Genomic DNA, 12836 nt, shown 5'->3' with positions numbered 1-12836 from the left:
CACCCCCTTCTTCCAGGCGTGTTTTCCTTGCCTCTCTCTTTCTCCTAAACGCCAAAGGCCCTTTGCACCTGTAACTTGTTTCCTGAGCCCATTTCTTCTATGAATCGTTACTTCTACTTTTGTGATTTTCTGAGTAAACTTTCTCTTACAGTCTGAGTCTTGGCTCTGAGTTCTTTCTCTGAGCCAGAGCTCCAGTACTGAGGGTGTTGAACTGAGGTCTGGTCTGACTCCACGGGTCTAACACCTGGCGCTGTTTCCCCATCACAGTACATTCAAGTTTATAAAATTTTAGGTGGACACGATAAAAACCACCATAAGCAAGGTCAAAAGGCAAATGACATACCAGGGGGAAATATATTTGTAATTATAACATAGACAAAGGGTACATTTTTCCTAATATATAAAGAACTATTCAAAAAAATGTGTATCTGTAAAGCTTTTTTAAAAAAAGATTTCATTTATTTATTTATTTTAGAGAGAGGGGAAGGGAAAGAGAAGGAGAGGGAGAGAAACAATGTGTGAGAGAAACTGATTGATTGCCTCTTGCACGTGCCCACCCAGTAACCTGGCCCGCAACCCAGGCATGTACACTGACTGGCGACTGAACCTGCAACCTCTCGGTTTGTGGGACAACGCGCAACCCAGTGAGCCACAGCAGTCAGGTCCTGTAAAGCTTCTTACGCTAATAGACTTCCACTTAACTGTGCCACAGATTTCATGTCTTTAACATATATTCTCAATGTACTAGGAAAACCCTTAGTTGGAGAAGGGACACATCCACCTAAAGATACAGCCATGAGCGTGTAAACATACCTGAATTTGTTTCTTCTTTCCCCATAAAACAGGATCTCTCAGAAGTGTTTGATTCCTATTAATGGTACCCCCACATACCCCATTTAACATACTGTGGACGAAAGAGGGGCCACATCCTAAACCTTAGAAGCTCAGGGAAGGCCTGTGTGGCAGACTTACAGACTCAGAGACCTAAAATAACCACATAAGATGGCTTGTAGTTAAAACTTCCTAACTGAAAGCAAGTCATGGTGGGTAGTTGAGTCCTAGGCCAGTATCTTCCCTGATAAAGGTCAGTCTTTCTGTTAACTGAGCCTATCTGTTGTCTTTTTACATCTAGGATAACCTACCTTTGGAATATCAGAGCAATTTCCTTATTCCAGACGTCTCAGGACAGTCTCCCACTAAAACAGGAGACTAGAGGACTCCTCATTGTTGTTGGTCTGGAGTTAATTGTTAACTATTCTATATTCACTAGGAAAAGAAGTATGTGTCCATTTGTTTTACTTTTTATCCAGTCCTAGAGATTTCCCTTTTCCTTTCTCCCAGGTCTCTAATCTATCACCAGTGAATTTCATGTAACCCCCTTACATCTTCTCCTTTGATACTAATGTATACAATAAGGTGCAGAACTACCATTCCTCGGAGCATTTTCTTAATCTTTTGTGATTTTGCTTCCCAGCAATTGTCAGATTGGCTCAAATAAACTCATAAAAATTCTTACAGGTTTGGATGTTTCTTATATCCACAATGTCATTTATGATTTTTCTCATCTCCTTTTCTTACCTCCTCCCTCTCATCTAGGAAGTCACAAAATCTTTTCTGTGTTTCCTTCATAGTATTTCACATCTGCTCCAATCTCTCCAGGCCCATCACCAGTACTTAGTCAACAGACAGTATCTCTCTCATGACTGAACTACTACCCTGCTCTCTCTTTCTTTTTTTTTTTTTTTTCTCTTGTTCCCTTGACCCCCACACACAGATTAATTTCCTAAAACAGGGTTTTCATCTTAGGCCACCAGTGTACTCAGAAGCCTTTTTTTGTTCTTCCCTGTCTAGAATGAAGTCTAACTTCTGAACCTGACCCTTATTCTCCCTTAATCGGATTTATTCTCCTGTGTCTCTAGCCTTAGTCTTTCTCACTGTTCTTTTTTAGAGACCCTTTCAATATCTAACCTGGTTTACTTGGCGTGGCCCATCAAGCCCATTTCTGCCTTCCTGCAGCCCCTCCTTCCTCTTTGCTGAGTCTTGTACTGTGCTTACAAAGTGAAGTCAGAGCTAGGTCACTTTCCAGCTCTAGCTATGGCGTCCCCATCACTTGGAAACAGGACTGCTAATCTTTAAAAAGTAGTTTGTTGAAAGTATTAGGAGTTCCTTTTAGTATTGTTTTGTTTCATCTTTTATTGCTTCTTTGGTCACATCTGCTTTGTATCTATAAGGCTTTGGTTTGCAAAGTTGTAAATCTGTCAGTCTCACTGATGTGGCTTTCACTTCAAATTAACGTTCAGCAAAGTGATTAACAGATAACCTTTTTGGCTGCATTTCTTTATACAAAGGGTGGATATGGTTTGAACAGGCTACCAAAGCCAGGAAGAGGAGTTAATTGTGTAAATCAATGAAGGCAAGAGCTGATCACCTTTCCAAAGGACAAGACAATGCAGTACATACAACCTTTAAATAGATCTGTGGGGTCAATTTGATGTCATGTTGAAGAATCAATATTTACCGGGCTTTTATAAAGTTAGTCTTTAATGAACCCCAGGCATTCTCCTAGGCCATTAATTGCAGGAAGAGGAAATGTGACAGTGTCTGAAGTTCTTGGCTGTGGAGGTTGTATACAATTAAGAGAAGACACAGTCACTTGCTAATGTGCAGAGGTCCTACCCTAAGGTTCTACTCAAACATTGTTGGGTATGGGATCAAAAGGCTTTCTTGGGATCTTGTTGACATTTTGAGGAAGAGCAACTCTTGCATCCTTACAGAAGAAGGTAAGCCCTTTCTTCTTTGAAACTCCTTATCTAATTTTGATTAGATAAGCAATGTGGCTTAATTTTCCTGGGATGAATTCTGATGTCTTTTGGATTCTGCCTTATAATTGTGCTCATCACAAGAGCAAGTCTGTCTCAGAGTTTGATTTATCTCTCCCTCCGACACACTTGAAAGTTATTTATCTATTTATTACAATTTTATCAGTTTATAATTTATTGATTTAAGAAACATTGATTTATTGTTCCACTTATTTTTGCATTCATTGGTTGATTCTTGTATGTGTCATGTAACCAAGCAAATGGGCCTGTTCACATGGTGCCTTGGTGTAAATTAGTATTGGAACAAACAGGTTTTTATTTACATTATTCCAGCCTTGTGGGGGGGGCTGGACGCACTTTAGCTCAGAGCCCTGTTCTCCCACGAGAGCCAGCACTTCCCTTGCTCCCCAAAAGGCTATAAGCCAAAACCCCCCAAAGTTCCCCATCTGCTTATCTGTGCTCAAGCCGGCTGCGCAAACAGTCTGGCAACAAACAGTTCTCAGGCTCTGGGGTCCATTGTCCACAGCCTCCGTGTTCTGGTCCAGCAAAATATGTGCCATGTTACTACAGCGGATCCTGGTGCAGTCCAGGAAAGGCACAAGTCCCAGTAGAGTGGCCTCTATGTCCCAAGTTCCAAGAGTCCAGATAGAGACAGGGTTTGCAAAGCAGCAAGTTAGCGTCTTGTAAAACAGGTCCTTGGTGGCTTTAGAGTCAGCTAGAATGGGCACAGTCAGAGCATCAGCATGCTGTTCTTTCTTACTAGCCCAGGCCACATGGACTGCAGACTACATAGCTGCTTGCTCATGGCTCCCTCTCACATGGCTGCTGCATCACTCCTCCTGTGGCAAACCAGCGCCTACAGCTCACGTGGTTGCTGAATCTCCCCAGAACAGCTGATACATCATGGGCCTCCTCTTCCTCCTCTACACTCACTCCACCTGCGTGGCTCCTATCTCACTACCAGCAGCATGACTGAATCTCCCCCTCTGTCTTCATGGAAGAACAGCCTCTCTCTGTGCCTAATGACTACATCGTAGCTCTCCCATAGTGGACCATGCTTTTCTTTGGCTGCCCTTAGTTTCAGTCCTGACCGGCAGCTTCGTATGTGACCTCCTCTCCGACTCCTCCCACAAAGAGCTATGTTTGCCAGTTTCTCCATATTGTTCTGTCCTCTCAGCTGCCATCCTTAGTCAGGGCAAGTGTGACTCTGTGAAGCAGGGGCCTCCGCCTCCCCGCGTCTTGCACAAGTGCTGTAAGCTCTCCCAGCTAGTCAGGAGTCACCATGCATTCAGAAAGTCATGTATACACTGTTCACCCTGGGGCGGTAGCACAGCTCTTAGCTAACCATCAACTTGACATAGATATATGCAAAATATCTTAACTGTGGGAATTTTGGGGACCCTTGCTGGCACCCTGCCAGCAACCTTGGCATATTGAGACAATGCTCCAACCAACTCAGCTACCCGGCCAGAGCAACACCATAAAGTTTTTAAAGTGAAGAATTGTAGTAAAGAGCATCTGCTTTAGGATTCTAGCCTAACTTCAAATCTAACGAAGGGTTTTTGATAAATATAATAATTTATACTTGTTATATCATCCAATTGAAGTGTGGCTCTTGTTTTGTGGGTGTAAGTGTTTTGTGTTCTTTACTTGGTTGTCCAAATCTTTTGTAGGTCAGGAATCTTATCTTGTATCTATTGTAGCCAGTGCTTCTGATAAATGTTGTTGACTAGATAGAGGAATGTATTATATCAAATTTTATTCTGACTGTATCAAAACTAGGATCCTGCAAAACTGAAAGTCATAGTAGCAGCTTTGTTAGGCCCTGTGAGTTAGGGGATATTTATAACAAGTTCTCATTCATATCTACTCAGTAGATATTTTGGAATTAACTTTTCAGACCTCTTTGTCTAGTGCATTTTGTTGGAAGAAGCTTTAAGATTAATCAGAGAGAAGAGCTGCTGTTCTTTTCTCACTCCTACTTTCACCCCTTCTCTCCAGGATCATTTTTGAGAAAAATACTGAAAAGAAAAAGCACAAGAGGTTTATTGAGATTGTTCTGGTGTTTTTGTACAAAAACGTGTGATATTTCCATCTGTACTTTCCTTTAGGTATTCATTCTGGGTTTTTGTTCTTTCTTTTCAGCTGTTTGAGAACTACTCCTTTGGTACCCTGAAGCTCAATTCAGTCCACATCTCTCAGAGGTTCACAGTGGACAGTTTTGGAAACTATGCCTCCTGTGGACAAATTGACTTCTCCTGAAGTGGACCTTGGGAAGCAGTGAAAATTGGACTTCTTCATAAGGTGCTGAGGATAAGTATCTTCATTTTAATTGCCAAGGAGGGGTGTGGAAATTTGGGTGGTGACTTTCTTGGGTGGTCCCCCATGGACTCTGTAGTATCTCTGCAGTTATCTGCTGTCATCAGACTGTCAGCCAGGATGATTGTGGGCCCAAAGAGAACTGTGAAGGTAACCCTTGGGTTGTTCACCTTTTGCAGGATCTAATTTTTTTTTTCCTGGAATTCTGGAAATGTACCTCTGAAGCCTGTTGGAGCTCAGATTCACATTCTTTCTTTCCTTCTTTTTAAAGGTTTTATTTATTTTTAGAGAGGAAGGAAGGGAGGTAGAAAGAGATGGAGAGAAACATCAATGTGTGAGAGAAACATCGATTGGTTGCCTCTTGCATTCACCCAAACTGGGGACCAGCCCACAACCCAGGCATGTGCCCTGCGTAGGAATCTATGGTGACCCTTTGCTTTGCAGGATGATGTTGAAGCATAAGCCATGCCAGTCAGGTCTGCATTATTTCTTATATACCGAATAATTTTGTCTGAGCCATTGAAGTCATTTGTATTAATTCTTTAAAAGAATTAAAGGTATGGTTTTATTATTCTCTCCGTCTAGATAAAAATACTTATAATTTTTGGGAGGTTTGATTTTTTTCCCCTTACCCTTGTACCCTAAATTTTTTGTGATAAAAACAAGCACTTTTTGAACCCCTGCTATGGGCCAGGTGTTGTGCTAAGGGTTTACATATTATTATTATACTTAATATTATTAAATTATTATCATACTTAATAATTCTGTTAAAATATTGTTAATATTATTATTACTGGCAACACTATGAGAGAGGTACTAATACAGTTCCCATTTTACATGTAAGGAAACTGAGTTTGGGCAACTAGCTGAAGCCCACATAACCAGGCAGTGGATGGTGCCAGGATCTGAACTCAGCCAGTCTGGGCTCTCCAGAACTGTGCTGAACCTCTTGGCCCTTAGGAACGCCAGCAGGACAAGGAAGGTGCCTGGCAGACCAGGCATGGAGAGCGGGAGCCACGGAGGCGATGGTCGTTCACCACCCCAGGCCCAAGCAGGAGGCGTGTGCTTGGGATACAGGACTCACACAAAGCTTTGTCAACCTGGATTCCTTAGGCGTGCTTACCCGCACCCTGAATTTTAACTACCTCCCAGATTTTCCTTTTTATTGTGACAAAAAATACATAACACAAAACTCACCATCTTAGCCATCTTTAAGGGTACATTTCAGTAGTGCTGAATGAGCATATGCATGTTGTTGAGAAACATCTCCCGAACTTTCTCACCCGGCATATCTGAAACTGCGTCCATTAAACAACTCCCCATCTGACCTCCCTTTTCCTTTGTGTTTCTGTGACTGATTGCAGTAGATACTGCGAAGAAGTGGAATTGTGTAGTACTTGTCTTTTGTGTCTGAGTTATTTCAGTTACCATAATGTCCCTAAGGTTCATCCATTTGTGGCACCGTCAGAATTCCTTTTCAGGCTAATAGTCCCCAGTGTGTATAGACTGCATTCGTTATCCACTCATCCGTCAGTGGGCACTTGGGTTCCTCGACCACTTGGCTTTTGCGAATGGTGCTCTGGGAACAGGGGTGCACAAATCTCTCTTCCAGACCCTGCTTTCAGTTTCTGACTACTCGGAATTTTATCTTTGCCAAAGTAACTGTTAAGACTTTTACCTTTTAGTTGGATTTATTTTTCTTCTGAAGTTGGTGCCTTTTTATGTTTATTAGATTCCTGTTCCTTCACCCTCCCCTACTCCGCGCCTTCCCGTGCCTTTGGTGCAGTCGCAGGTAAATGGCTCTTTTATGTTTTCCTTCTCAGGGCAGCAGCACGGGAAACGAAGACGGTATTGGTGGGACTGCGCAGAGTGCCCTGGGCAGATGTCGGCTGCAGGAGGTGCTGCCGCCTCCTCACATCCTTTCTCCCTCCACATCCTCTCTTTCTTCTTTCCTTGGCCTTACCTTGCTTTTTACTTTCTGTTTAAGAAGTTGGATTCTGAACCCTGTGTTTTAAGGTCACTACATAGTGAGGGTTGTGTATAACACTCAGCTTGTTTAGCACTGTGACTGCACAGATCAGTTGTGAATAAACAAATTTCCAAAGCAGCTGTGTCTTTTAATATTTTCATAGTTTTATGGTTTGACCCCCTTAGTGTGTGTTTTGGATTCAGTGTTGCCATCACCTATTCACGGGTGGAGCTGTGTCGTTGATCCAGCACGTACTCACTGGTGCCCGTAGGACTGGTTTTCCCCCAGAAGCTTTGTACTAGTAATACGCATTCTTTAGTTGGAGTCGATTTTTACCTTGCTCACCGCCGATGGTTAGATGGCGCGTAGGAATGATGCTCCAGGGATGGCACCGGCCAGGGAGGCCGACTGGGGGGGTCAGCGCCCGCGTGTCATCCTGGTGCTTCTGCTCCCTTACTGGTCTCTTTCTGATGGCTGGCACCAGTAGGACTTTGTGAAAGCACAGCAGTGGTAGAAAGCAAATAATTTTTGATGGAGCCAGAAGAACTTCTCGAGATTCAGGGTCCCCTCTCACCAAAGTGTCATGGCACACATGTTGGGGGGTTTGCTGCCCTGTTTGTGATTGGGTCTCATCATATCTCACTGTGCTGCTGCTAGTTTATGAGGCACCACTTCACCCTCTGTTCTTGGAAGAGGAAGAGGGAAAATGAACTAATCACCCCAATTGTTACACAAGATTAGTATCGGTATATTGTGAACTTTGTTACAGAGAATAATTTTGATTTTTTTAGAGGGGGCATAATGAGTTACCCCCAGATGAACTCCATACCCATCATAAAGACATGATAAATATTACTTAACAACATTTATGTTTAAAGATTTTTAATATTATTTATTTTTAGAGAGAGAGGGGAAGGGAAGGAGAAAGAGAGAGAAAACATTGATGTGAGAGAGAAACATCGATCAGATCAGGGACCGAACCTGCAACCCATGCATATACCCCGACCAGGAATCTAACTGGTGACCCTTTGCTCTGCGGGATGATGTCCGATCAACAGCCGCACCAGCCAGGACTTAACAACATTTATTTTTAAATGAGCTCCAGAGTTGGGACCCTGGTGGGAACTGGCCGCACAGTGACACACAGCTTTGTTGAGGTGTGCTCTCTCCCTGCTGGTGGCACTGAGGCCGGCACCTTGGGGTGTGGATGTCCAAGCCCGAGGATGCTATAGGTGAGAAGGGTTGCTGCTGCGATTGTTTTTATTAATTGCTTTTCTGGTTGTTTTGAATAAAATGTCATTTTAAAATAAGTTTACTATGTACAATATCAAGCTATATATGCGCTATGCTTTTTTCAATGTATATGTTATACTTTAAGTATTTGTTTAAAAAAATAAATTCATCATTCAGAGGTTACTATTCCCTGTGCACATATATTGTTAAGAAATTTTTCACAAATAATAACAGCTAATACTGGCCGAATGCTCTAATTTATCATTTCTTTGTGTATGAACTCATTTAATCCTCATGGTAGCCCACTTCACTAGGTGTTATTATTATCCTCATTTTATAAACTGAGGCTTAACAAAGTTCAGTGGTTCTTAAAATGTGGTCCGTGGACGCTTGAGAGTACCTCAGGACATTTTGGGGATGCGTTCAAGGTCCACATTATTTTCATAAGACTAGTAGGGTGTCATTGCCTTTTTCACGCTCAGTCTTGCTGGTGTACGGTGGAGTTTTCCAGACACTACATGGCACAGTGACATCACCCTGGTTAATACCATATGTGCTTGTATATGTTTGTGTTTTCTACAGTTTTGTAAGTTGGAAAGTTTGGGGTATAAATATGTGTTTTTAGGATTAATTCAGTTTGATCTCAGTGCTTCTACTGGGTTCTTACTAGCAATTTCAGTGTTGGCTGCTATTGTGGGCTGGACATGTCCTCTGAGAACTGACATGTTGAAGCCCTCACTCCCAGTTGCCTCATAATGCGACTGGTTTGGAGATGAGGCCTTCAAAGAGGTAATTAAGTTAAGATGAGGCTGAGGCTGTTACAGTGGATGGACCCTCGGCCAGTCTCACCGGTGACCTGAACAGAAGGGGAAATTTGGATACACAGACATCAGCTGTATGCGTGCACAGAAGAAAGACCAGTGTGACACAGTGAGAAGGTGACCGTCTGTGAACCAGGAAGAGAGTCCTCAGTAAGAAAACAAGCCCACCAACACCTTAATCTTGGACTTCTATCCCCCAGAACCTTGAGCAAATAAATCTCTGCTGTGCAAGCCACCTGGCCTGCGGTATTTCACGCCAGCCCTAGCAATGATACACTTGCAGAAGCGAATTTACCTGTGGTCTTTTGGTACCACAGGACATTAAAGAGATTTGCAAAAATGTAAAACGATGCCACTCTTCTCACTTAATTTTTTAGGGGAATATATAGTTGTTTTTAATAAAATACATTATTGTTAATATGTAATGGATTACATATTAACAAGGCAAGCGACGGAGTGGGCAATTGGATGGGACCCAGTGGGTCCTCGCGGCGCAGGCCAGCAGCAGCGGCGGGTGCCGCCATTTCCCCTGCTCTGACCCCGCCTCCACATACAGCATCATAACCCAGTGACTCTGAGTGGCCCAGCCCTGGTAAACCACCTAAGGCTCTGCACCTCACCCAGTGGCCCAAAACAGCAGAGGGGGCCGCCATTTCCCCGCTCTGACCACGCCCCCACATACAGCATCACAACCCAGCCACCTGGGAGTCCAAGGCTCCGCTCTTCATACTTAACGGTTGTGAACAGACCAAAAATGGCTCAAGAAGATCTCAAAGCCCCAGAACCTATAAATCTAAGCGATGAAGAAATAGCAAAACTCTCAGACGCACAGTTTAAAACACTGGTGATCAGGATCCTCACAGAACTGGTTGATTATAGCCACAAATTAGAGAAACATATGAAGGCGAAACTAAATGAAATGAATGGAATTGCACAGGAAACCAATAGTGATGAAAAGGAAACTGGGACTCAAATCAATGGAGTGGACCAGAAGAAAGCAAATAATGGCCAAACAGAAAAGAGTGAAGAAGCAAGAATTCAAAGAAATGAGGAGAGTCTTAGGAACCTCCAGGACATCTTTAAACGCTCCAACATCCGAATTATAGGGGTACCAGAAGGGGGAAAGGAACAGCCACCAGTGGAAAACTTATTTGAACAAATAATAAAGGAGAATTTCCCCAATCTGGCAAAAGGAAATAGACTTCCAGGAAATCCAGGAAGCTCAGAGAGTCCCAAAGAAGTTGGACCCAAGAAGAAACACACCAAGGCACATCATCATTACATTAGCCAAGATTAAAATGAAGGAGAGAATCCTAGAAGCAGCAAGAGATAATGGGACAGTCACCTACAAAGGAGTTCCCATCAGACTGTCAGCTTATTTCTCAAAAGAGACTTTACGGGCAAGAAGGGGCTGGAAAGAGGTATTCCAAGTCATGAAATCCGAAGACCTACAACCAAGATTGCTCTATCCAGCAAAACTTTCATTTAGAATGGGAGGACAGATAAAGTGCTTCTCAGATAAGATCAAATTCAAGTTCATCATCACCAAGCCCTTATTATATGAAATGTTAAAGGGACTTACCTAAGAAAAAGAAGTTAAAAAAACATGAACAGTGAAAGGACAGCAAGCTCACAGTTATTAACAACCACACCTAAAACAAAAGCAAACTAAAAGGACAGCTAGATCAGGAGTGGAAACATAGAAATGAAGATCACATGGAGGGTTAGCAACAGGGGAGTGGGAGAAGGAGAAGGGGGGAGAAGGTACAGAAAATAAGTAGCATAGACAGTAGATAGAAAATAGATGGGGGGGCAAGAATAGTATGGGAAATATAGAATCTAAAGGAACTTGAGACACATGGTCATAAACTAAAGGGGGGGTAATGGTGGGGACGGGGGGGTAGGGTGGAGGGGAATGAAGGGGGAATAGAACAACTGTAATGGCATAATCAGTAAAAAAGTAAATTAAAAAAAATAAATACACAACTTTCTTATAAATCTAGGTTTGGGGTGCCCCCCCGTATCTCACATAAAAGCTCTGTAAGGTCCTCAGTAGTTTTTGAGTGTGCGGCACCCCTGAGACCATAAAGTGTGAGAGCTGCTTTGCCGTTACACACTGTTCCTTCCAAGGGGAGGTAGCACACATGGCCTTGTGACGAGCTTTTCTCACCCAGCAATGTGCAGGGGGTCGAGTTCGTGGTCGTCAGATGATGCGTCTACGTCGTTTTGAATGTCTGCACAAGTGTATTGTGTGTATATGTTAAAACGTAAGTAGTTGATCTCTGACTGATGGACAGTGAGCCGGCTTCCAGGTTTGGCTGTGAAAACATTTCCGGATTGGACGTTTTAAATTTTTCATTCATTCATTCATTCATTCATTCATTCATTCATTCATTTTTAGAGAGGGGGTGGGAGGGAGAAAGGAAGGGAGAGAAACAACAATGTGAGAAACATTGATCAATTCCCTCACACATGCCCCAGCCGGGGACCGAACCTGCAACCTAGGCAGGTGTCTCCACTGGGAAATGCTCTTCAGGCTACGCCCAACCAACCGAGCACACTGGTCAAAGCAAGAACTAACATTTTTAAGTTCCCACTACACCCAGGCATAGTATGCAATTTGGATGAATTTCACAGCAAGCTTCTAACACAAGTGGTATCATCATTAATTCATAGACAAAATAGGTTTGGTGATGGGCCCAGAGCCCAGAGAGTAAGTGGGGTTCCACCCCAGCCCACAAGGCGACAGACTTGTTCCTCTGTCTGTGCTGCTGCACGACCCGCAAAGCTGCTCCCTGTACCGTGAGATGAAGACATCAGGGGCCGTGTCCCCATTACGACAGCACCACCTCTACTTCCAACTGAAAGGACAAAGCAAACAGGGAAAGGGAGCTTTTGTTTTGTTTTCCCAAGGGAACCCCGGCCCAAGCCGTCAGAATTGCCAGGCCAGACTCAGGGTGACTGTGACCCTTATAAACTGTTTTTTCCTACTGATTAAGATCATGTTTTTCATTGCCTTTCATTTTATTTTTTAAAGATCGCGGCAGCCAATTTCTTTTTATTTATTTATTTTTTATAAAAACACAATCTAGGGCTTGAGTCCCGAAAGTTCAGTGTTTTGTTCTATCAGATTATGTTTCCTCTTCAATTTATTTAGAATGTAAAGCTCACCTCCTCTCCGCTCTGATACTGGGACCGCGCCCAGTTTTCCCAGCTTGTGTGCCAACACGTTTCTGCAGGCGCGATAAGGGCCACGATGTTGACAAAAACCGTAACACTTCAAACAAATCCAGTCCCCCTTCGCTGGCCCCCTTCCCCAGTGGCTTATTAAAATCAACTTGAAGTCAAAACCAGGAGCAAATGTGCCTCTTTCAAATTTGCATCTCAAGGCAGATGAACGGTCCGACACTGCCTTTTAGGGCTGCCCTAGGAAGAGCTAACAAAAGGGGCGACGGCCCTTGAACAGCTGCCTGGGCAGGAGGCATCTGCCTCTGTTTGCCCGCCATTCAGTGTCCAGGCCTCTCCTGGAACACAGCATGTGGGGCTGCGGAGCAGTAGTTCTCAGGCAGAACGCTTTCCCAGCCAGTTGTTATATGGCTTTTGTCCTCACAAAGCCACCCATTACCGTAGAGCCACAGCTCACAGGAAGCCAGCTGTCAGGGCTGTGGCACAGGC

The 12836-nt window shown here is 43.5% G+C and overlaps 1 protein-coding gene across 4 annotated transcripts in view; it reads left to right on the top strand.

The window, feature by feature from the left end:
• ASCC1 (activating signal cointegrator 1 complex subunit 1) overlaps positions 1–8273 on the top strand; it is a 114793-nt gene extending 106520 nt beyond the window's left edge. For 3 of the 4 annotated variants that reach the window (XM_037130555.2, XM_037130556.2, XM_037130557.2), the window contains exons 10-11: positions 4965–5123; positions 6962–8271. In XM_037130555.2, coding sequence (XP_036986450.2) covers positions 4965–5081 — 117 coding nt within the window. In that variant the 3' untranslated portion in view covers positions 5082–5123; positions 6962–8271. Of the gene's footprint in view, positions 1–4964; positions 5124–6961 lie in introns of all 4 variants that reach the window. The other variant, XM_053663949.1, reaches the window with a different exon arrangement.
• The last annotated feature ends 4563 nt before the right edge of the window (positions 8274–12836 follow it).

Source organism: Artibeus jamaicensis, unplaced genomic scaffold (assembly GCF_021234435.1).
Source record: "Artibeus jamaicensis isolate MK-2021 breed Jamaican fruit bat unplaced genomic scaffold, CSHL_Jam_final contig_332, whole genome shotgun sequence".
NCBI lineage: Eukaryota > Metazoa > Chordata > Mammalia > Chiroptera > Phyllostomidae > Artibeus > Artibeus jamaicensis.
The sequence above is the reverse complement of the archived record's forward strand: the minus strand, read 5'-3'. Positions and strand labels throughout refer to the sequence as shown.